Source organism: Ctenopharyngodon idella, chromosome 21, assembly GCF_019924925.1.
Source record: "Ctenopharyngodon idella isolate HZGC_01 chromosome 21, HZGC01, whole genome shotgun sequence".
Lineage (NCBI taxonomy): Eukaryota > Metazoa > Chordata > Actinopteri > Cypriniformes > Xenocyprididae > Ctenopharyngodon > Ctenopharyngodon idella.
Window position 1 is genome coordinate 7,797,234 of NC_067240.1, and position 24,617 is coordinate 7,821,850.

Here is a 24,617-nt window from a genome sequence, read left to right on the forward strand (position 1 = left end):
GGTTCACATTAGTCACAAGCGGGACACACGAACACGCTTCTGCAGTTTCCCCCTACAGCCTCATGTCCCGCGCTGATTAAAGACATAAAGATGCTACACTACGTCTTCTTTTTTTCCTTTTAATTTTCCATTCATTCTTTTTTTTCTGTCTTAAGCCAGGTGCACACCGTGTGATTTTAACCCCTCTGTCCTCTACGATTGTTGCTTGTCAGATTAAATATTGTGTCTTCAGTGACATTTGAGGTGTAAAATATACATATCAGCTACTACTTTGCTTGTGTCATCAGTTTGCATTGCAGTTTTCACACAAAACATGTAATAACACAGAGCTAAAACTCAAAACTGCACAAACCCCAATTGGATAGTATGACTGAAAGGAACACTAAATAAGATATTTGGTATATATTGCGCAGACAAGCTCATAAGAACTTTGTTGGAAGCTAATAATCATCGTAAAGGTAATATATCACCCTTTGGTCAACATGTTATATTAAGCGATCTAAAACTCAGTTTAGCCCTACAATTCCTAAAATGCATCTCAGATGGCGAAATAGTAGCAAAAAGCACACAGTGTGCACACGGCTTTATTTGAAAGCTTCGCTGTGGTAGAGAAATGAGGTAAAAATGTTAATAGTGTGAGTAGGAATGAGAATAATCTTCACAGGTGTCTTATCATTTTTACCCACCAAAGCATTTACTTTGGTTTGTCGCCCGATCCACAAACACTTTGGAGGAGATGACATTACCGAAAGGCAGGAACATCTGCATCAGCTCGCCGTCCCCAAACTCCTGAGGGAGGTGATAAATAAACAGGTTACAGCCCTCTGGCCCTGGAGACAGAGAAAGAAAGAGAAAGACAAGAAGGATTGTGGGATACAGAAGATTAGAGAGGCGGTTAGACAGGAGAGAAAGAGGGCAGGCAGCACAGAAAGAATAGGTGGAAATAAGGGGAATAAAGAGAGAGAAGGCAAAACAAAGACACAAATGGCAAAATTAGACTTGGCTTGCCGAAGAAGAAACTATAGCAAGAGTTTCTCTTTATTGAGCAGTTGCCCTGGCATTTGAAAGTAGCAATTCTCTCCTTAAGTTATATAGATGAAATAACCGTGTACAAACAAATGCTCGGTGCGACAATTCCAGGTTTTTCAGGCACTCTTGAAAAGGTGCTTTAGATTAGCTCTTCCTTCAAACTGACCAAAAAGTGCAGCTAAGTGTAGCTAAAATTTGTTTCCAAAAGATTATTGGAGACTTGGGCTTCTTCAAATTCTCCTCAGGATAAAGAAAACTCTTTGATTTGACAAAAAAAAATATAGTTCACGGATCACAGTGATTTTCTCTGCTGTAAGAAGAACATTTTCTTGAAATCACTGCACTTACTTCATCATAAAGTTTTTATTTTCTTGTGACAAATATAAGGCCCAATTTGATCAAAGACCACCATAGACCACAGACCACCATCCGATGGGAATGACTGTAGCATATCCTGGTTGTTTGTGCAGGGATCTGCAATTAAAATAACTTGCAATGCTAATAAAACATGAATGAATTGATGAATTTATTTTGTATACAAGTCTGCAATATGTGACCCTGGACCACAAAATTAAATCATTTTTTTTAAATTGAGATTTACACATCTGAAAGCTGAATAAATAAGCTTTCATTGATGTATGGTTTGTTAGGATAGGAGAATATTTGGCAGAGATACAACTATTTGAAAATCTGGAATCTGAGGGTGCAAAAAAAATCTAAATATTGAGAAAATCGCCTTTAAAGTTGTCCAAATGAAGTCCTTAGCAATGTATATTACTTACAAAAATACATTTTTGATATATTTACGGTAGGAAATGTACAAAATATCTTCATGGAACATGATCTTTACTTAATATCCTCATGATTTTTGGCATAAAAGAAAAATCAATAATTTTGACCCATACAATGTATTGTTGGCTATTGCTACAAATATACCTGTGCGACTTATGACTGGTTTTGTGGTCCAGGGTCACATATGTCATTATACAATTTAAATGGTCAGCTATTGAGTTTTATCGATGTCATCTGACTATTATTTAACACTGGAACAAATGTGTAATTAAGAAATGGTATTTTTACTATTTTACTTTTATATGCATAATTTCTCAGGCTTTAGAAATGCTGTGTAATGCGTTCTAGGGTGTTTTTGTATACTGAATCAACTTAAACTGGTTTTGTCCATAGTCTAAAAAGAACCTGTGTATATCACTGTCTAATAACTTTATTAACATTAACAAACATTACAACATTCTATAATGCATAGCAGACCATGGGAACTGCATAGAACTTTCTTTCTGCAAAGTAATAGTACAGTAACTTTCAGCAGCAGTGGCAGACAGTTCTAGCTTAAATCCCATTTAGGCATGGGCGCGTCAGTTACCACCCATGCCTAAATCTTCCACTGTTCACCAGGGGAAAAAAATAAAATAAAAAAAATGATGACCGGCTTGTTGAAGACGTTTCTGTATAATTTACTATAGCAGCCACTGGAGGGAGACCTTGAGTTTAATGTTTTATAAAGTCAGCCAAGAACACCAAATAACTTAAAAGATTATTCTAGGTTATTTCCTAAACTTAATGCCTGTTGATCTGTGACAACCTGTCAATCAGCAGAGACAGAGATTTTCTGCTAGTCTTCCATTATAAGTCTATTTACTGTCAGCAGTTTCCTATTTGCTTACACCAAGTAAGAGACGAATCAAAATGATTATCTGTGCTAATCAACAGCACACCAGAAATGAGATACATTGATATTGTTAAAAAAAAATTTGGAATATTCTTACCAGTGTCAAATGATCCCTAAGAAATCATTCTAATATGCTGATTTGCAGCTTAAGAAACATTTCTTATTATTATCAATGTTGAAAACAGCTGTGCTGCTTAATATTTTTCTGGAAACCATGATAAATTTTTTCAGGATTCTTTAGCCGCATTTCCACCGCAGGAACTTTCCCCAGGAACTAGGGACTTTGGTGTGTTTCGACCGCAGGAACCAGGGTCTAAATTAAGTTAAAATTTCCCCCTCGGAAAGTCCCTGCTCGCTAGGTAGTACTTTTTCAAAATTTAGGAACTTATGGGGGTGGGACTTGGGTGCTGAACATGCTGATTGGTTGAGTTAATGCAGCATTTTGATTGGATGACTTCACGCAGCATTTTATTTTAACCACCATTTTTAAAAGTCTGTTGCGGTGCTACCACGATGGACACGCAGACAGCAACAGGTCTGGGGAAAAATGTTCCTGGGACAAATTGTTCCGGGTTATTTCGGTGGAAACAAGGCTTTTTATGAACAGAAAGTTCAAAAGAACAGCATTTATTTGAAATAGAAATCTTTTGTGACATTATAAATGTCTTTACTGTCACTTTTGATTAATTGAATGCATCCTTGCGGAATCTTACTGACCCCAAACTTTTGAATGGTAGCATAAGCGACACATAACAATCAATTTATAAAATATCCCACTTTAATAGAACATCTATGAAAAGACAATTACAAAAAATGTCACAGAGAGTGACCACGCAGAATCCTTCACTCTTACAGGTGACATATCTGGCTGCGACAGACTCACCTTCTCTTTGTTGCTGAGGGATGATGGGAGGCGGCTGGGGAAAGGCCTGGCTGATCTGTCCATATGCAGCGGGGAAGGCTGCTGAGACACACACACACACACACACACCAATGCGTCAGATAACACACACACACACTTCACACCTCTTATTCCAGCACACGTAAACACAGTGCATGCACTTTTTATTAACTCGGAAGCAAGAAAATCACAAACAGCCTCCTTTTGAGTGACAGACCTGCATATTGTTGGACTCCAGCATAGGCCTGCTGCAGGGGGTCTGCTGCAGTGGGACTCTGAGCTGTGGAGAGAGAGAGACAAGAGCGTTACAGACACAGCCGGGGTCACTGAGTGCGTTTGAGTGTGTTCGGGCAGAGCTGTGCGCCTGGAATGAGCTTACCTCACTTCCCTCCCCCTCACCGTTCACCCCCAAACAATTAAACCATGGCGCTCGCGCGGGACCCTGCCAAGCTTCCCCGCTGCCCGAGAGTTGGAAAGACAGCCGGAGAGTGTACAGAGAACAATATAGATCTACAGCTCTACACAGCACATCAATCAGCTGAGAGCTTTCACAGTAATAAAGGCAATTCAGCCCTGGCCCACGATGCTCCTGTTCTTAACACCGATACACATACTTACAGCCTGGTAACTTGATGCTGCTAAAACACTAACAGGTAAATACTGCAACATCCACTCATTTGATGGACTTGTAAGTGACATTACACGTAACTCTTACCCTGCCATTGACAGAACTTTCTGTCATTTTTGAGACGACTATATTCAATATTTTAAATCTTAATTTCATTAAAATGACGTTTTGTCCAATTGGAAAGGAACCCATTTTAGAGCATTTATATATATATATATACACACACAGGGCTTGACATTAACTTTTTTGCTCACCAGCCACTGTGGCTAGTGGTTTTCCAAAGTTACTAGCCACTCAGCATTTTCACTGGCCACAATTTTGCCACTCAATTTTGCAAATCAAGACTACATTGTATATCAGCTGGTATGTACAGGTGGGCAATGGGTGGGCAATATAAGCATAATATGAGAAATTGTATATGTTATTTTTGTTAGGCTATTTAAAAAGAACAAAGAAGCAAATTACAAATAGTAAATTTAAAAAAAAAAAATTTCAGATACAGTAGGTTTATTTAACATGTATACATTTATTTCACATCTTTTGTTTTTGATTAACATTAATGACAGACAGGTATTTAATTGGGCTGCTGAATGCATGGACGTAATATACTGACACATATCCAGTTTTTACCCACCTGTTTATGTACACTTAAGCCATAACCAACTGTATTCACGCGATAGCCTACTCCACACAATGGGCATTTTGACATCTGTGTGTGTGTGTGTGTATATGACTATTCAGACGCAAGGAGAACTGATCGCGCGCGAGAGAGCGCTTCTGTTGTGTGTCATTCAGCGCAATTCCGCCTATCCCGCCTTCAGTAACAGCAAGTTAATCGATAAGGAATTGTGATTGAATTGTAATTTTATGATACGACGAGCTTCATGGCTACCTTTCATTTGGCTGTAGGCTGAAATTATATTCAACCCGCCAAAGTGGCTAGTGGGAGTGGCTGTCTTACCCGCCACTGCTGAAATCTACCTGCATTTGGCGGGTGTAAATGTCATATGTAATATGCTCTAAAATGCACTATAATAAATGCACGTTTGACAGCACTATATATATATATAATGCTGTCAAATGATTAGTTATGATTAATCGCATCCAAAATAAAAGTTTGTTTACATAATATATGTGTGTGTACTGTACTATTATATTTATATATAAAATATATATATATATATATATATATATATATACACACACATGTATACATGTAAATATTTCTTAAATAAATACATGTATGTCTGTGTATTTATATATACATAATAAATATACACAGTACACACTTATATTACATAAAGTTTTATTTTGGATGTGATTAATCGCAATTAATCGTTTGACAGCACTAAATATATATATTAGCACTATATAGCACTAAATATATATATATTAGGGCTGAGAGAATAAATCAATTCATCTGGATTCGTGGATCGATTCAGAGATTTTCTGAATGCATCGCAATTCTCTCTTGAATCGATTCTGAGCTTAGTTTTTAACAGCAGATGGCGCTCTAGGCTAGTTTTTAACCGCACGCTCAAATGCTCACGAAGAAGAGCGCTCGTGCATTCGGCTATGTACTTGCACCTCAGAATGCTTTTATGACACAAGATTAATGTAAACACCCTTGCAATTCCCTTCAACCTTTTCGAACTTTATGAATGATTATTATATAGAAGGTTCAAGTGGTGTAAGGAATTGGAAGGGAGCAGAATATGGCTGTTTCTAAAGCACGCAGTGCCATCTGCTGTTAAAAACTAAGCTCAGAATTGATTTGAGAGAGAATTGCGATGGATTTGGAAAATCTACGATCCAAAATAATTTCTCGATTCGTGATTCAACGATTTATTGTCCCAGCCCTAATATATATAATATATATTAGGGCTGGGACAATAAATATATAAATAAAATGATAAATTATAAAAAAAATATATAAATAAAAAAATAAAAAAATAAATAAAATATATATATATATAAAAATATATATATATATATATATATATATATATATATAAATATATAAAGTTTTATTTATATATATTTTATTTTAGATATATATTGCCTTTTTTGTGTAAAAAAAAAAAGCATGAAGAACATGGGGGTGAGTAAATGATGATATAATTAGCAATTGAACTATCCCTTTAAAGGGAACACAGCTAAATTGGGGTTGTTGTGTAGTCTAATGGTTAAAGTACTGTGCTGATAACCAAAAGGCTTTAGGATTGAACTCCGGAAGGCGTGAGCTAACACCATCATGGCCCTTGAGCGAGTCACTTTAAATGAAAGAGTCTGCCAAATACAAAGCATGCACATATAACTATAGCCACACTACAACAACAACAACGACATGTCACTCTGCAAAGCTGACGACACCAAACAAACATGAAGAAGCTACTCACATCTTTCACTCCCTCTGTCTACCGTATACTGTATGCACACACACACCAAACACACACAGTAATAACAACACTGCACGACACTAACGTTTGAGGGAGTTCTATACCTTCAGAGAGAGACGACAGGAAGCAGCTTCCCTGAACCCCAAAACAACTTCTCTGTGCCACGCCAAGGCCGCCCTTCTCCGAGTCTTCCCTAAACACCACTTCCTGCAAAACTGGGATACAGCCGGGAGACAGGCATTTGCTTTTCTCTGTGGCACTGGACATGAAAACCACTCCACAACACACACAGACTCTAACTGTGACAGCTGACAGCCGACCGCTGGCCATTTCACAACTCCAAACGCAATTTAAATGATCTTCAATAAACATATTTAATAACATGTTTTTATGTTTAATAAAAGGCTTCTGAGTCATCAAACAGAAGAACACTTATATTCCTAAACACATAAGTAAACAGTGCACAAGATAAAATGCTTTATGTACAAACATAAAATTTGATTATACTGCAAGAAATACTGTAATTCACAAACCAGAGCTGACATTAATCATCAGAATAGGATGACGACATAAAAATGTTAGTGCTATTCTTAGTCATGTATTTACCTGTTACAGAGTGTAACCATAAAGTTTGCCAATGGAGTTTTTAAATATAATTTAAGTCAGTTTCACGGGTTGAAAACGATATTAAAATCAGCAATAGTTCTGCTGTATATCTGTGGATGAGTGTAGTACCTGGGTAAGGATGGATTCCATTGGTAAACATGGCCTCCGCTGGGGCCTGGCCGTTGGCCTGAGGTGGAGGCAGCCCTGTGAAACCGTTGACACTGATTGGAGATGGAATGCTGGTCACCGTGGGAGCCGTGATGCCAGGGGGTGTGCTTCCACCTGTGGGCGGGGCCAAGGAGGAGAGAATATTTGAATTTTTCATAATAAATTTGTGGGAATAGAGAGTTTTAAAGAATATTTAGTAAAAATATATGTTGTTAAATATTGCTGTTTATTATATGTATTGTTATATTGGTGCATAACATGTGCTCCTGGACCACAAATCCAGCCATAAGTCGCACAGGTATATTTGTAGCAATAGCCAACAATACATTGTTATGGGTCAAAATTATCGATTTTTCTTTTATACCAAAAATCATTAGGATATTAAGTAAAGATCATGTTCCATGAAGATATTTTGTAAATTTCCTACCATAAATATATCAAAAATTTATTTTTGTGAGTGGATATGCATTGCTAAGGACTTCATTTGGACAACTTTAAAGGCAATTTTCTCAATATTTTGATTTTTTTTGCACCTTCAGATTCCAGATTTTCACTTAGTTGTATCTCGGCTAGATGTCCCGGCCAAAATCTCAATTTCAAAAAATTGAGTCTTAGGACTGGTTTTGTGGTCCAGGGTCACACATAAAAATTAAAATTCTCAAAATATTGTTCTTTTTTGTGTTTAATTAGTAAAAACACACCTTTATTATTTTTTAAATTTAAATTTCAACAAGAATTTTTATTTTTGCATTTTACATTTATTTTTGCATCTAACATATATATATATTTTATTATTCATTTTAGTAGTTATATATTTTAATTAGTTATTGCTTAGCAGCCTGTTAAAGAACCACGTATGCACTAAACACATTAAATACATTTCAAAATTTATATATATATATATATATATATTTTAAGGTTTTAATTGTATTATTTATATAATAAATGAGTTTCAATTTTAGCATGCCCTTATAAACCATGTTATGGCTCTTACCAAACAAGAATAAAAAAAAAAACTTATTTACAATGACACAAGAAGGGAGAAAAGTAAAAATGATAGCAACGAATAATTAAAAGACTTAAGGCCCATTCACACCAAGGGCGATAACTATAACGATAAAGATAATGTTTTAAATATAAAAGAATAGCAGAGTCCATACCACAGCTATGATAACTGCACTAAGATACAATATTGTTGGAATATCTTTTAAAAACATTTACAGCTAATCAGGACCCACCAAACTTTAAAGAGCTTGAGCATTTAAAGCAGCAGATGACAAAACTGTAGTGTGCGTTTAGAATAAACAGAACGATATCGTCCGCTGGTGTGGAAGCTAATATAGTTATCATTTTTGGTGTGAACGGGCCTTTAGTCTGGGAAACTCTGCATGTGTGTGTTTCCTCACCCGATGTTGGGGTCATGGGAGCCCCTGGGAGGCCATTGATGGTGGCCATGTGTTGCATCTGTGCGGCAGCAAAAGCCGCCATAGGGCTGAGATATCCTCCCTGACCCACTGATGCCATCAACGCTGCCTGCTGCTGAACCTGACGGGGAAAAGCACACACACACACATACAAACGCTACTTTAAATATATATGCTAAAATAACATAATCATATAACGAATGGAGCACTGTGTATAATCAAGACTTTAGAGTCGACGGATTTTTCCACTGAGATGCTGCAGTTTTGTTGGAAATAGTGTATAATGAGAGAGAGAGAGAGAGAGAGAGAGAGAGAGCGCTCTTGCCTGTGCATAGGCACCGTACGCTCCAAACTGCAGGGCCATCGGATTGAAGATGCCCATCTGACCAGCCATCTGCTGCATGCGTCGAATGGTCCTTTCCTTATCTGTGTCTGCAAACTTCACCACCAGGCTGGAAGAAGCACCCTGAAACACACACACAGACACACACACACACACACACACCAAATGAGGATACTTTGTGCTTTAAATGTGCTAATGATACAAAAGTGCATGATCAGATGTGCTGGCACTCACAGGCATAGTTTGGCTGCCGTGTAAAGCACTAATAGCGGCCTGAGCTTCTGCATGAGTGGAATACTTCACAAACGCACAACCTGAAGAGAGAACAACAGTCAAAAACTCCCTCTTCAACATTTACAAACATTATATACATATTACGTATATTTTATATTATGTATAAATTAAAAAAACACATTTAACAGACCTTTATTAATTTATATTTTCTTACAAATGATTGTGTATATACTATATATATACACACACACACACACACATATATATATATATGTGTGTGTGTGTGTGTGTGTGTGTGTATTAGGGGTGTTATGTACACAAAAATGATGGTTCGGTACGGTTCTTTTTTATTAAACAGTGGTTTACTGAACAATTTGTGTCTCTGTCTTTAAATAAATTCAATTATAATTAAAATTTTCTTAAGGATAAAAAAAATCTATCTCTGCTAATGCTGTAAACTATATACAGGGAGTCGTTTCTTGCATATTGCTATAATATTAAAGGTTACAATTAACAACAGAGCCCAAACACTCAAATAAAAATTGTATGCAAACATGTAAATTGCATACAAGGCAGTTTTTGCAGTAACTTCTAAACCTGTTTCTGCTCCAATTCGATGTTAAATTATAGGCTATTCATTTACACAGTGGCCGTCATAACTTGTTTTCATGACAGATTTAATTAAATATACATTATAAAATATACATTAAATAAAGGTTAAGTAAAATATAATGAATATATAGGCTGATATAGTGCATATATGTAGCGAAAGAGTTAATTTCTCTAGCGAACTAACAAGCTGTGGACACTGAATGGCTTTTCTGAGGTAAATGCTACGTGACATATTGTTTACAAGCTGTTTCACTGATGCCTTTCCGCGGTCGAAACACTGATTGAGCGATGACACGAGATACGTTTCAGTAAGTTGTACTGTATCTCTTAACATACCTTCAGGTGTTCATTTAAGTTTATTCTGTAACTAGTAGCCTATTAAAGAGGAAGAGATGATCACTTCACGTTCACTCGCGCTCCGCGCTGCCGCTTGAAATGAGGCGCCTGTACAGGGATCTGTCACGTCAAATCAAAGAGCGACAAAACGGCATTTATTGTTTGAATTTCATGATAAAATGGAGAGAATTTGAGAGATGAGACTTTGTTTCTTATCGAACGTAACAAAACACGGAGCTTATTGCGGTTATTGGTGGTTAGTGGTGGTTAATAGTGGTTAATGGGCTATACAACTCTGTATCCGTCGGTAACCGAAAGACGCTTACCGAATACGTGTACCGTTACACCCCTAATATATATATATATATATATATAGAGAGAGAGAGAGAGAGAGAGAGAATTAGACTGAACCCAATAACCTTTGCTGTTTCCGTCAGGACCTCTGAGGATGGTGCACTCCTCAATGCTTCCGAAGGACTCAAAAAGGCGCCGCACGTCGTCCTCACATTGCTGCTTATTCAGCATGCCAACAAAAAGTTTTCTGTCTTCTGAAACAAACACAGAAAAGTCGTTACATATTACAACAACATCTATCTGATGTCTTATGTTACTGCTCATTTCAATAAATCCACATAGCCTCTTATTCTATTTTTCCTATTTTATATGATGTTTGTATTTTCCTCAGTATCTGCAATAATTTTGGAGCATTTTATTATAAAAGATGGTTGAATCTTATAATACTCAAAATAAACAATCATGAGCTACTGTATGAAAACAAAAATGCAATTAAAAGGCAGCATTATTAAAGTGCAACATACAGCACAAACGTAATAAATAGAAGCTCTTCAAACACATTCACTCAATCAATCCCACAATGCATGCTTTTTATCTACCTAACATGTAATTTTCTGTGTCTAAATCCAGCAATCCTCTAAGAAACTCGTTGGTGCTACTGTATAATGAAATGAGTTTATGAGCGAGATATCTGTGGAGAACCTTTCGTCTAGTCGATTCTGCCACCTCAGGAGTCCTTGTTTATTGTTTGTGCCTTTATTTATCAGATTATGTAGACATTATTGAATTACACATCAGCGTGAGGGGAACAAAAGCGCTATTGTTTCAGGGTTTTATTAGGCTGTAATTGCAGTGTCAATGCTGCATGTTTTAAACTCAAGACAAGGCACAGAGTTAAAAAACAAGGCACATATTTATAGGGTGCAGAGGGAATTGAACTGGATACGGCAGTGAGTAAACATGCATACACACATTTATCTTGCTATCTAAACAGTGACATGCCACAGACATCTGTTTTTAATAAAGAATATAAATATAAAAATATAATAAAATTATTATAGATTAGCCCGAACCCTGCTCCCAAAAGAAAATGTTTAGCTATTATCATTACTAAATTTTTATCATGTACTGTAAATTCCAAGGATTTTCAATACTGCAAGGATTCCCTGCCGCAGCATATTTTTGTCTGATGATTTAGCTAACGCTTAGGGAGATTTGCAATTTCTTTTGTCTTAATATATTTCTGTGACCCTTTGTGCAGAGCATTCATGTGTAAATTATTACAGGAAAATGTGCTTTAAGCAACTAAACGTTCTGTTAGATAATGCTAGTGGGTTTGCATAAGTAAACTTTCTATTAACATTACATATAAAAGTGTATGTGTGATGTTTGTGCGTATGTATGATGGATGATGCAGCAGAGATATTAATGAGCACTATTGTGTAGGGGTATGTGTGTTCATGTGTTTGTCCACGCCCGATGCTCACTAACATCCTCTGACAGGATGTCCTTGCCCAGTCAACAAGACTAATCTCTAGTCCGGCCTCTCACTGTGGGGAATGTTTACAAGTGCGGTGCACATATGAGGAATAAGACAAGCACACTACACAGGTAAACACAGGATAAATCAAAGGTAATAAAATAAAACAATATTTAATAAACACCTATTTAGCCTACAATAAGCACTTAACTCAAATAACTATTACATAATAAAATAAATAACTAAGAGTTCTGGCTTACTAAAATCAGCTTGAAAATGCTATCACATGAAATTTGTACATGGGATTATTCAACATAGAAAGATGGATCCTTAAAGTCCCCCTGTAGTTAATAATTTTATCCCTTAAAACTCATCTTTGATCACCAAAAAGACATATTTAAATGACTTTTCCTGTGAATTTTTTTTCATGCCTTAAAATAGTTTCAATGTAACTCTACAACCTTGCTTCATTTAGTATACACAGATCTATGAATATGCTAATTAGCCCCGCCTCCAAGCACTCGCACGAGCTCAGAGATCCACTTGGTCAACTTAATGAGGTAAACAATGCACAATGTTATCGCTTTTTCATTTAGTATACGTGGATCTATGAATATGCTAATTAGCCCCGCCTCCACTCACTCGCACAAGCTCAGAGATCCACTTGGTCAACAGGTAAATGCTGCACAATGGTATCGCTCTTTACTTCGGACACATTATGGTAATTAATATGATTAGCCTTTAGCTTGACTACGTTATCAAACAGCTAATAATGTGTTGCTAACGTTACACAAAACCGTTCGCCATCTCAGTCTGCCTTCTAAAATCGGTATCCTTAGAAACGCTCCTTTGAACAATTTAGAACGTCAGTGAAGAAAGGCATATAGTTCATTATAACATCATAATATACATCATATACCTGCTATATTGCTAAATCTACCTGATTTTTCATATCAACTGAAAAATATACCGGGATAACCGGTCTTGTCTTTAGACTTCCCTGCTTCAGAGCGGTCATAGTTAATGATATGCTGAAGCCTGCCGGCATGTTGATGTGATTGGATACAAGGTAGTTTGCGATGTAAGAAACACCAGAAATTTCAAATCGCGAACATGCTCAGAAAAGTTCTGGCAAGGTTCTCTCAAAGTTATGAACAAACGTTCTTTCAGTAATGATAATAGAATGCTTGTTCAAAATGAACTGGTCTTTAATAATGTTCTCAAAATGTTAGCACAAATGTTTTTTATACATCGTTAATGGAATGTTTTTTTCTCAAATGTTTTAGTCATTTTTTTAAAATGTTACTACTTGTTTCAGACCGTTCATAGAACATTAAAAAGTAGCATTCCCAAAATGTTTGCAAAATTATAAAATGGAATGTTTCCTTAACATTTGCATAACCAAGAAAAAAACATTTTTAAAAGATTAAAAAAAAAAAAAAAACTGGACATTTTGAACTTTCAGAAATAATGTTTTCATAACTCAATGGGAATGTTAGCAAAACATTCTTAGGGGCCGTTTACACGACACTGCTTTTAATTAAAAACAGAAAACTTTTTGTGTTTTGGATGTTCATTTTCACAACAACTGCATTTTGGGTGCCTGAAAATGCAAGCTTCTGAAAACGGGTTTCGAGGAGCAAGGTTTTGAAAACCGTTATCGTCCCCATGTAAACAACAAAAATGCAAATGTGTGAAAACGGTGATGTCATGCGCATACGTATACATGTTCAGTCTGTAGGCGTATAGTGTTTCTTTACAACTGGCCTGGCATGAATAATACAATGTTTTTAGTTGTTTTCGTGGATCTGTGAACAGGGATTGTTTTGACAACGTTGTCGTTTGTACGTGAAAAAAGCAAAGGAAAAACGTTGCTGTTTTTAGTACAACGTTGTCATGTAAACATACCCTAAGAATATATTTTTGCTAGCTGGAATGCTCGATTTTCACTTGATTAAACATGCCCTACGTGTAAATCACATTGTGCACATTTCCAGATAATAGTGGGAACGGTGTGGAAAAAGCTGTTTTGTTTGGAAAAACAAGTCTTTCGTTTAGTGGTCTCTAACCAGTGTCTCAAATTGTTTCCTTTCATTCTCTCTGATCCTTAATCCTTATTTCACTCTTATGACCACCCCGCCTTCTCTCTAACTCTCTTTCAAGTCTCTTTCTGTCTTTTTGTCTCTCACTTCCTTTCCTTGTCTTTCCCACTTTGACCTTTAGCTTTCTCTCTCCATCCCGGCATTTCACTTTAAATGACTAGTGAATGGATCGGTCGGGGACAGCACATCAGTTTTGCCAGTGGAATCAGAGGGCTTTGCAGGGACATATATTGCGTTTTTACAGGGCTAACAGGGGGATAAATTCAGCTGTCCATCACGACAAAGACAATTGATCTGTCGAGTGTGAGTAAAGGAAGACACTCTCAATTAGAGGAAGGGATGCATGGCATGAAATGAAAGGAGAGACTGTGAAGGAAGGAGAGGTGCCTCCATCTCTGAGTCCTCTATGTATGTCTCGATCTCTCTGTGGGTCCATCAATCTTGGTTATCTGGAAAACCTGACCCAAAAAGGAGGAAAAGTCGAGCTCTCTCTCACCAAACTACTTCCACTCTGTCTGTAAGTGACATACAGACACACACATGCATAGTCAATGCACAGAAACTCAACCTGCCATGAACACACACACACACACCATTTATTAATCCACATCCCCCATGGGGACTGCTGACTGGTCCCCACAATGTAAATAATCTCAGGTTTTACTATCCTTGTGGGTACCATTTGGTCTCCACAATGTAATATAAACCTGTACACACAAACACACTTAAAAATAAAAGCTTAAAAAAACATGCTTTACAATCTGATGACAAAGCAGAACCTTTTAAATTTTATACATATTTTAAGCTAATATGATATAATAGGAGAATCTTAAGTTCTTATGAAGTCATTGGGGAACAATTTTAAGTTCTTATCAAATCCTAGGAGAACCTTTTTAAGTTCTAATGATATCATAACCCTTTTAAGTTCTTATGATGTCACAGGAGAACCTTTTTAAGTTCTTGTGATGTCATAAAAGAACCTTTTTAAGTTTTTATAAAGTTATTAGGGAACCATTTAATGTTCTTATGATGTCACAGGAGAACATTTTAAGTTCTTATGATGTCATAAGGGAATATTTTATGTCAGAACGTTTTTAAGCTCTTATGAAGTCATAGGAAAACTTTTTAAAGTTCTTATAATGGCAAAGAAGAACCTTAATGAAGTCTTATTTTAATTTCTTATGATCCCATAATAGAACCTATTTCTCTCATTAACTCATTAATAAACTATTATTAACTAATTTTTATTAAAAACATTATTTCATGTGATATTTCTATACATATAGAAAAAAAATTAAAAAAAATTAAAATACTAACAAAAATACATTGCCATGATAATCAAAATGATCAAATAATCACATTTATATTATAGATAGTTTTCTGATAAATGATAATTCATATCTTATTAAAATTCATTTTATCGACGAAAATGCTCTCCCTGAATGTCTATTTCCCGTCACACCAGAGTTTGCCTTGATATAATTCATTTTAAATGACATAATGAAGAGGAAGTGACATCATTCAAGTTTTGATGATAAATAAATAAAATTACTAACACTAAATAATATCAAATATATATTTGTTTTTCCATTTACACTTTTAAGAACCCTTAAATTTACCATAAAATTCAACAGACTGTTGAGTTTTTTTACTCTTTCCTACAACAGTGCATATCCATGCAAAAATGTCCAGTGTGTGTCTGCATCAAAACTCTAAAACTCAAGAAAGTGGTTCTCCCAGCACCTCCGTGGAGGGTAATAATCAGACGAAAGGAGTGACAACACTTATGTAAGGCGTGTAAGGGCCGGCCCAAGATCCTCTGGGGCCCTGTATGACTGTCGGGTCTCATCGAGGTGCGTCATTATATATGACTCTTAAGAAGGGGACATCTACTGATAATGGTGACACTGATGTAGAGTGACAGGAAGGTGGGGAGAGAAATAGAAAAGGAAGAAGAAAAAAGAAGAGTGGAAATCTACCTCCCCTGCTCTCACTGTCAGCTGGCTTCACCTGGATTGGCCTGTTCATCTGTGCAACACAGAGAGAAGAACGAGGGAGGGGGAGAGACAGGACAGACAGAAAGAAGGGAAAAAGACAAGAGAAGACATTAGATTTGTAGCACAAAAAAAGTGTTCACATTTGCAGTTAGTATCAGTACGGTGGTATACGAGTCATTTGTGTGCATATACTGTAACATTTGATGAAATGCCCTAAACACAAAAAGCTGCTAGTAAGTGTTTTGTGAGCTTAAATATGTTCATTCAAAATGAATCACAAACTTATTCTATTAAAAATAATTTTTCATGTGATGGTTTTTACATATCCATACAGTAGTCATTGAAACTATTATACTAAAAACTAAACAAAATAAAAATACTAACATTGAAATTAATGAAATTATTATACTAAAAACTAAATAAAATAAAAATACTAACAAAAATACACTGCCATGATAATTAAAATAATCAAATATTATTATTATTTCTTATTAAAATTAATTTGAACAATAATTCTTCTCTACATGAATTTAGATTTTCCTGTCACAGTTATTTGCCTCGAAATAATTCATTTTAAATGACATAATGAGGAGGAAGTGACATCATTTGAGTTTTGAGGAGCCAAGTTCAAAGTTGTAAAGTTCTATGCTCATTTAATATTCATAAATAGTTGTTCTTTCATGCTTGACACAATTTCTCAAGCATAACATATCCACCCTGGCACATGAAAAAAGCTTATTTATTTTCAACTACTATTTATAGAAAAGTAGATTGGATGCTTAAAAAAAAATAGAAGGCCATAACCATCGCCATAACAGGTGAGCTGCAGCAATTTTGGCAATTCATCAACACAAAAATATTCTTTCTCATAGAAAAAAATCGCCTTACAAAATGGAAAATTACTTAGCTTTACAATAGTAAAAGTCAGAGACACAGAGCAAAACAGAACTGAATATTAAAACGCATGCTACACGCAGCACAATAAACCTCATTTATATAAGCACATTTGCATACATCTGTGTTTATGTGTATGAATGGCACCTGAATACAAATGTGTGTATTTGTGTGTGTGTGTGGTCTCACTAAAAGACGTTCACAATCATAAAGTGTTTCGTTCTGCTTCCTTCACTCGTGGCAGATTCCCGACTGACTCCGGCTCAATAATACATGTAAGCCATGGAACGGTCTGTGGCAATCAATTTTTAATAATGCCAATTGTCACGCTGCCAGCAGGAAGGAGACGAGAGGAGAGGAACGGACCCGTGCACAGTGGCGGATCCTGGCATGGGCGATACAGAGAGTCGCACAGGGCGTCAGCGGTCTCTAGGGAGGCACAGGGCTCTGCCCCCGAAAATAAGACACAGACTCCACTTCTCTATCGCTCATCCGCAGCAGTTTACTCGCTATCTGCTTCACGCGCCCCTTTTGCTGAAAATGAGTTGTGACGTAGTTGTCCCTGTGCTTTACTTCTATGCCTCGTCTCACTTCTGTCTGCAGCAGAGAAACAAAAAGGTCCTTGAGAAAAAGTCTCTTTGGCTGCTAAAAGCCAAAAATAGGGGAAGCATAATAGCGCTGTACAGTACAGGACAAGCCATATAAATCAAATAAAAAAATACATAATGTTCCTTGGATCTCAATCCACTTATATGACATTGCAATTTTATTTGGTTTAATAAAAAAGGCATATTTACTACTGAGCCATGTGATCATGAATCATTTTACTTAATTATTTTTATTCTGTTTTTGAATAATCATTGTGACCTTTCATTTTTCAACACTGTAAAAAAGAATTGTTGGTTTAACTTAGAAAAGTAAGTTACCTGGTTGCCTTAAAATTTTGAGTTCATTGAAATTAAAGATTTGAGTTGATACAATGAAGGCGATTGGTTTAATCAACAGAAACTCAAATTAATATGTTATCTGAACCACATTAATTATTGAAGTTGATTTGACAAAAGAAAAAATGTTGTGATAACAAATCATGAAAATAATTTTTTACAGTAAGTTAAGATGAAAATTCACGGCTTTTTTTTTTGTTATATAAACCTTAAAATAACCTTAAAGTCACTTTGGATTAAAGTGTCTGCTAAATGAATACATGTACATATATATATATTTGTCCATCATTACTCCAGTCTTCAGTGTCACATGATCCTTTACAAATCATTCTAATATGCTGATTTACTACTCAAGAAACACTTATTATTATTATCAATGTTGAAAACAGTTGTGCTGTTTCATATTTTTGTGGAAACTGTGATACTTTTTTCAGGATTATCTGATAGAAAGACCAAAAGAACAGCATTTATTTGAAATAAAAATCATTTGTAAGAAATGTCTTTACTGTCAATTTTAATTGTGTTTTCCCCTCATTTTAAAATTCACTTTAAATTAAATTAATAAATGTGTTTTTTTTCATTACCCAGCATTATTAAATGTGTCCTTGCTAAATAAAAGTAAAACAAAGAAACAAACATTTACCTGACCCTATACTTGTGAAAAGTAGAAGCAGCAACAAACAACAAAGAGAGTATAAAAGTTGTGTGTGCATTTCTATGCTCGTCCTTGCTTATGCATATTAATGATAAACTAATTAAACACCCTGCAATGCCAATAAACCGCCAATTATGTTTATTAAAGTAATCTTCCAACTGCATATTTTACTGGACTCACAGCGACTCATTTACGACAAAAAATACCCACAGTGCACCTGGTCAGCGCACCTGTGGCACCCTGGCTCCGGTCCAGACAAACGGCTCTGGGGTTTCTCACTTCATAAAGTTCACTTCTTTTTCAGACCTGATCACTCACTCCTTATTTTCCTCCATCCCCAGCATCCTCCTCTTTTATTGGCAGTAAAGCCCGGCTAATGTTTTTAATGTGTTTTGATGCATTATTTATTTTACCATGGCTGCTGATAGTGAGGGCGGAGGGAATAGTGAAAAGAGAGAGAGGGAGAAAGAGAGGTAGATTTGGACATAGATCGGGGAGCAGAGCAAGGTCACAGCCACACACACACACCGTCTCGGTATCCCAGCAGGCCTTTACTCACATACATTTTAATATTTCCCTCCCAATGGCACAAATGGACTCTGCTATGTGTGCTAATTGTGTTCCCCGACGAGAATCTCACCACACTCATACGGGAGCGTTGCTCTCACACACACGAAAAACACAAAAAGCTGAAAGTAAGTTTTCATGTGATTATTTTTTACATGCCACCGAGGTCATCGGAATTCTTTTAAAAATGTAAAAATAAACAATAAGCTTTCATATGTTAATTTAAAATTAATCAAACTTGTTCTATTAAAAATATTATTTAATGTGATGATTTTTACATAGTCATCAAAATTATTTTACAAATTAAAAAAGCTTAAATATGTTAATTTAAAAATTATTCAACGTTATTCTATTAAAATATGATTTATATTAAATATTATTAAAAATATTATTAATATGTGTTGCTGTTTACATGCCTATACAATCATTACAAATTTCTTTTAAAAATAAAAAGCTTAAATATGTTAATTCAAAATTAATCAGTTATTATATTAAAAATATCATTTATATTTAATATTATTAAAAATATTAATATTTTATGATTTTTACATGCTCATACTGTCATCAAAATTATTTTACAAATTAAGAAAAAACTTAAATATGCTAATTCAAATTAATGGTTATTCTATTAATAATATTATTTATATGTATATTAAATATTATTAAAAAATTATATTGTAAAATATTATTTACATTTATATATTTATATATTGTTAATATATGGCTTATTTTACTCATACAGTCATTTAAAAAAATAAAAAAATAAAAATTACTAAAAATACATTGCCATAATAATAATAATAATAATAATAATAATTATATATATATATATATATATATATAATGGCAATGTATAAATATATTACTAAAAATACATTGCAATAATAATGACAATTATATATATATATATATATATATATATATATATATATATGTATATATATATATATAAAAAGCTTTCTACAGCTATTTAGAAATTAATATTTGGAGAGCGTTCCTCACACACACGGCATTTATGCATCCCGACAAGAGAACATGCTTGAAATGCACTCACATTCCCAGGCTGAATCGGACGTGTACATGTGGAATGAGATCTTGTGCACACTCAGTACGCACATTAAAACTGAACGTGATGGCATGTCATAAAAACTGAGCTGAATGAAACATAATGTGGCATTTGGAGACATTTGTCATTGTGCTGCGCCACAGGCTTCCACATTACTTCCGAACTGTGATTTCAGAGGCCCCGAGAGGACTTTCATCCACCACAGCTAGATGGCAGCATTGAGCAGGCCAATTTTTAGCCTCCCTGAGCTTCACATCACATATTCCGAGAGGGCAAAACCTTTTACACAAAGGAACAGAAAAATAGAAGCAGAAACGGCCTCCCGCACAAATACAAGCACGCAAATCCACTCACATACGCACAAAATCACCCATAATTCCACAAAATTACCCTTCTTTATAAATATAGTAGCACAAAAACACTTTTATCTCTCTTTCTCTCTCTGTACCTCACCTCACCGGAAACCTTCTGTCTCCATCTGTACAGGCCCCGCCGTCCGTATCTCCGCCACTGAGCCACAGCATGGCACGGCCTTATGGTGATGTAACTCTCTGGCACACACATAAACACACGGCGGGCTAAACGGCCACAGAAACGTACGTGTGGGTGTCACGTCTGCGCTGAGGGAGTATCTTCCACCACAGGGTTCTTTTTTCCTCCTGTTAGCTCGTTCTAAAGCGCTCCAGAAAGCTGTGATGAGCTGTTACACACCACCTGCATGTCCAATTCTGCATAATATCTCTGCTTCTGATATTCAAATACATGTACAGTAATATAGATGCTCTCTGTATGGTTTAGAAAGATAAAGTCTTGGCATGTTTTGGCTTTGAACCTGTAATGTTATGGTTAGCACACTGTTAGCCAACCAACACTGAACCCCAATGACTTTTAATGTATGGATAAAACACTGAGATGATTTTATATTCTTTTGTAATAAAGAAAGAAAGACGAAGGCAAGTGAATGATTTTCAATAATTTACATTTTTGGGTGTACTATCCCTTTAAGGCAACTAGTGTTTATGAAGCTTCTAACTGATGCTACAAAGTAACTGGTAAGCGATGTAAAAATATAACAAATAGTGAAAACATGAAATAGCAAAACCGACTTTGGTTATGTAAAATATCCTATCTGACCCTTTTTCTAGCTGTCTTGTGATGAATGGAAAGCATGCAATGAATAATCTATCACTTTTCCTCGGCTCTCCCAGAGAAAAATAAGTATGATGAATATCACAGCCTTTATATTCAAATACTAAAGGCTGGGCTGTCTGTAAAATACTGTTACAGTGAGCTTTTAAAAAGCCAGGCTTTTAAATTGCAGTCACGTAGCAAGAGCAGAGAGCAAACTTTTCTACAAACTAAGGCAGAAAAATTCAAAGTTCATTCTCACAGTAGGAACAATAATATTCCTTTCATTTCCCCACAAAGGGATGCGTGCTCTTTCTGGGTTTGTGGAGGAGGAGGTAATTCTTGAAGGATGAGCTACCCTGCCTTTGTTGTGCTGGGCTCAGATTGCATTGAGAGTCATTCAAGACACGAGAGCCAGCAAACAAATACTAAATAAAAACATAAAGATAAATTATAAATCTACAGTCCTGCACAGAGAACACTGCAGAGTAGCAGACCTCCCTAACAATGACAGGGTTTCAATACAGCGGGGTCTAGAAGTCTGAGACCACAGAAAATCTGGCATTTTTTTTGTCATATAAACCTTTAAGTCATTTTGGATTGAAGTATCTGCTAAATGAATGCATGTAAATGCAAAATAAACTAAGAGTTTTAATAATACTATTTAATACAATTTTTTCTGAAGAACAGAGCTCAGTTTAACTGCTCAGAATAAACAAGGGACTCAAGATCAACTTGGATTTTGTGTCCAAGTGCTTTACTTCCTTTTAAAATAATTCGATAAATTCATGATTCATATATCACACTATTCTATAAAACCTATTTAGTTTGAATTCATTTTTAGTACATTTAAATAATACATATTATTTTATTATTCTTTGTTATCTTAAACCCCCAAAATGTCAGGTGGTCCAACTGTCCGAACAAATGAACAGGCTAAGAAAACTATTTAAAATGTTGTCTTAATAATAATAATAATAATAATAAAAAAATAAAAACGAAATACTATGGCATCATTTTAGGTGTGAAACCTTTCATATAAACAAATTTTATGAATATTAGTAGTTTTAAAGCTGTTAAGATAATTGAAAAACAATCTGTATATTCTCAAATGTCAGGGTGGCACAACAGCAAATTTTACTATGAATTGACAAGATAATAGCAGTTAACATGATATTGCGTCATCCAGAGGACCCCAACTGATCCTTGTGGCAGAGTAGATCTCTCTCAAATACTGGTAAAAACTGCTAATTTCAAGTATGGGTAGGTTGGTTCACTTTCCATGTCAGATGGTACAACTACAGTATATATACATACAGTATGACTATTTGGTTGTACCACCTGACATAAAAAGTCAAAAAATGAATTTAAAAACACTTTAAAATGTTATTTAACAACTGAAACTTGTTTAAACACATTGTTCATGACTCAAAAATATGCCTTACATTGGTTTTGAAAAAAAAAAAATGTCTGAGGCTTTATTTGTCAATGACCCATACAAAGTGTTTTAACATATGTAGCACTTAAGAGCAGCTTTAAACACCCACTAACACACACATCTCTTCAATGAGGAAAGTAGTCTGTTGGGAACATATACAGCAACCCAGTGACCTCCAGTTTCCACTTGGCACTCTCCAAATGTTACTTCCTGCTTCTTCCAGGAACCTCTCCTTCCCATTCAGCACAGCCTTATTTTACCCAGAGCACCAGGGGCATCTGCTCAAATTTGGATTTCACTGAATTATTAAACCATCACAGCGCCTATAACTCACACTCATTTTCTTTCCCTCTCTCTCCCTCCCTCACTGCAGCATGTCCTGAGGTAAGTCTTTAAAGCGCCGGAGTCCCGTGGCTCCTTGTAACCTTCCCAAACGACACGGATGGCTGCCTCTTTAAACCCCTGCCACCGTCCTCCTCCTTTCCCGGCGCCCAGGACGCCCGTAAAAGCCCTGCGCGTTTTACACCTCCCGCAAAAGTGCTTTGCACCTCGAGAGCTTCCGAAGGGTTTCATTTAATGATCCAGGAGTGTAAAATAGTGCATGCTTTGGAGGCACGTCTATAAATTGTGTCAAATGAAAATGAGACAACTTTACCGGAGGGGGGAGACAGGAAAGTGCTCTTTCAGGGCCTGATCCGGTGTGAATCTGCACAGAAACTCTGCCATAACAGGTGCATTCTGAAGCACCTGGCTAATTAAACAGGAAAGACTGTTTTTTTTGCCAGAAATGTGATTTGTGCACTTTATTGTGAAAATGACTACTAGGAACTTAAATGCAACGTCATGCAATGAAAGACATGAACTAATCGAACCCAAAAAGACATGAATTTGCCATCTGCCTGTGAAATATTGACATTCAAAGTTTTTTCTCTAATCTTTTTAGCTCTGTTTCTTTAGTCAGTATCTGTGTCAATTTTCCCTTTCAGTTTGAATATCATTAAAAATGACACAAAACAGCATTCCCAACTGATTTCATTTTTATAAAGTGACATTTCACAGGATATTTGTTGGGAAATAATGTAGGGCAGGATTTTATGCATCAGGATTTGATTGGATTATGAAATATGTTAGGCTTTGACATTACTGGTTAATATTATTTATCCCCGCTCATGAGGCATTGGTTACATCAGCAAAAAAAGGTTATGAAAACCTTTTATTCTTTAACCGTGCACTAGTGAATCATGCACAATAAGACCAAAGTTATTATTTAGACTGTAAATAATGCCATTTCAATTTCATATTGTTCTTATGTTTATAAATGAGCTGTACTTAAATGAATTCACTTTTTTTTTTCAAAGTTTCTTTAATATTGCTTTTGTGCTTCATACTCATCATTTCCTCCATGCAGTAAAGTAAAAGAGTTTTATTTTCCCTATTTATAAAGTGCAACATGAACTTGAGGTGAGACACTCTTATGGGAATAAAGCTGAAACTGGATTTGAAACGAGAGATCTTTCACCTTTGCCTGTGAGGCTGTCTGAAAGTGAATAATGCCTATTTGATTTGTATCCTGTGACATGATAATATATAAACTTGACTTCGAAACACTTTGTTTTTGCTGTTACAGACCTCAACCTAATGCATTACTGATGCTATCAGAACAAATTAGCAAATAAAAGTTTCGC

The 24,617-nt window shown here is 35.7% G+C and overlaps 1 protein-coding gene across 9 annotated transcripts in view; it reads right to left on the minus strand.

The window, feature by feature from the left end:
* LOC127503456 (CUGBP Elav-like family member 4) overlaps positions 1-24,617 on the minus strand; it is a 103,220-nt gene that overhangs the window by 8,073 nt on the left and 70,530 nt on the right. The window contains exons 3-12 of one of the 9 annotated variants that reach the window (XM_051877299.1): positions 16,223-16,271; positions 10,787-10,915; positions 9,420-9,499; positions 9,168-9,308; positions 8,825-8,963; positions 7,380-7,532; positions 6,749-6,859; positions 3,835-3,897; positions 3,600-3,680; positions 747-830 (exon numbers count right to left, since the gene is read on the minus strand). In XM_051877299.1, the coding sequence (XP_051733259.1) occupies positions 747-830; positions 3,600-3,680; positions 3,835-3,897; positions 6,749-6,859; positions 7,380-7,532; positions 8,825-8,963; positions 9,168-9,308; positions 9,420-9,499; positions 10,787-10,915; positions 16,223-16,271 (1,030 nt within the window). Of the gene's footprint in view, positions 1-686; positions 831-3,599; positions 3,681-3,834; positions 3,898-6,748; positions 6,860-7,379; positions 7,533-8,824; positions 8,964-9,167; positions 9,309-9,419; positions 9,500-10,786; positions 10,916-16,222; positions 16,272-24,617 lie in introns of all 9 variants that reach the window. The other 8 variants (XM_051877298.1, XM_051877297.1, XM_051877296.1 and 5 more) reach the window with 8 other exon arrangements.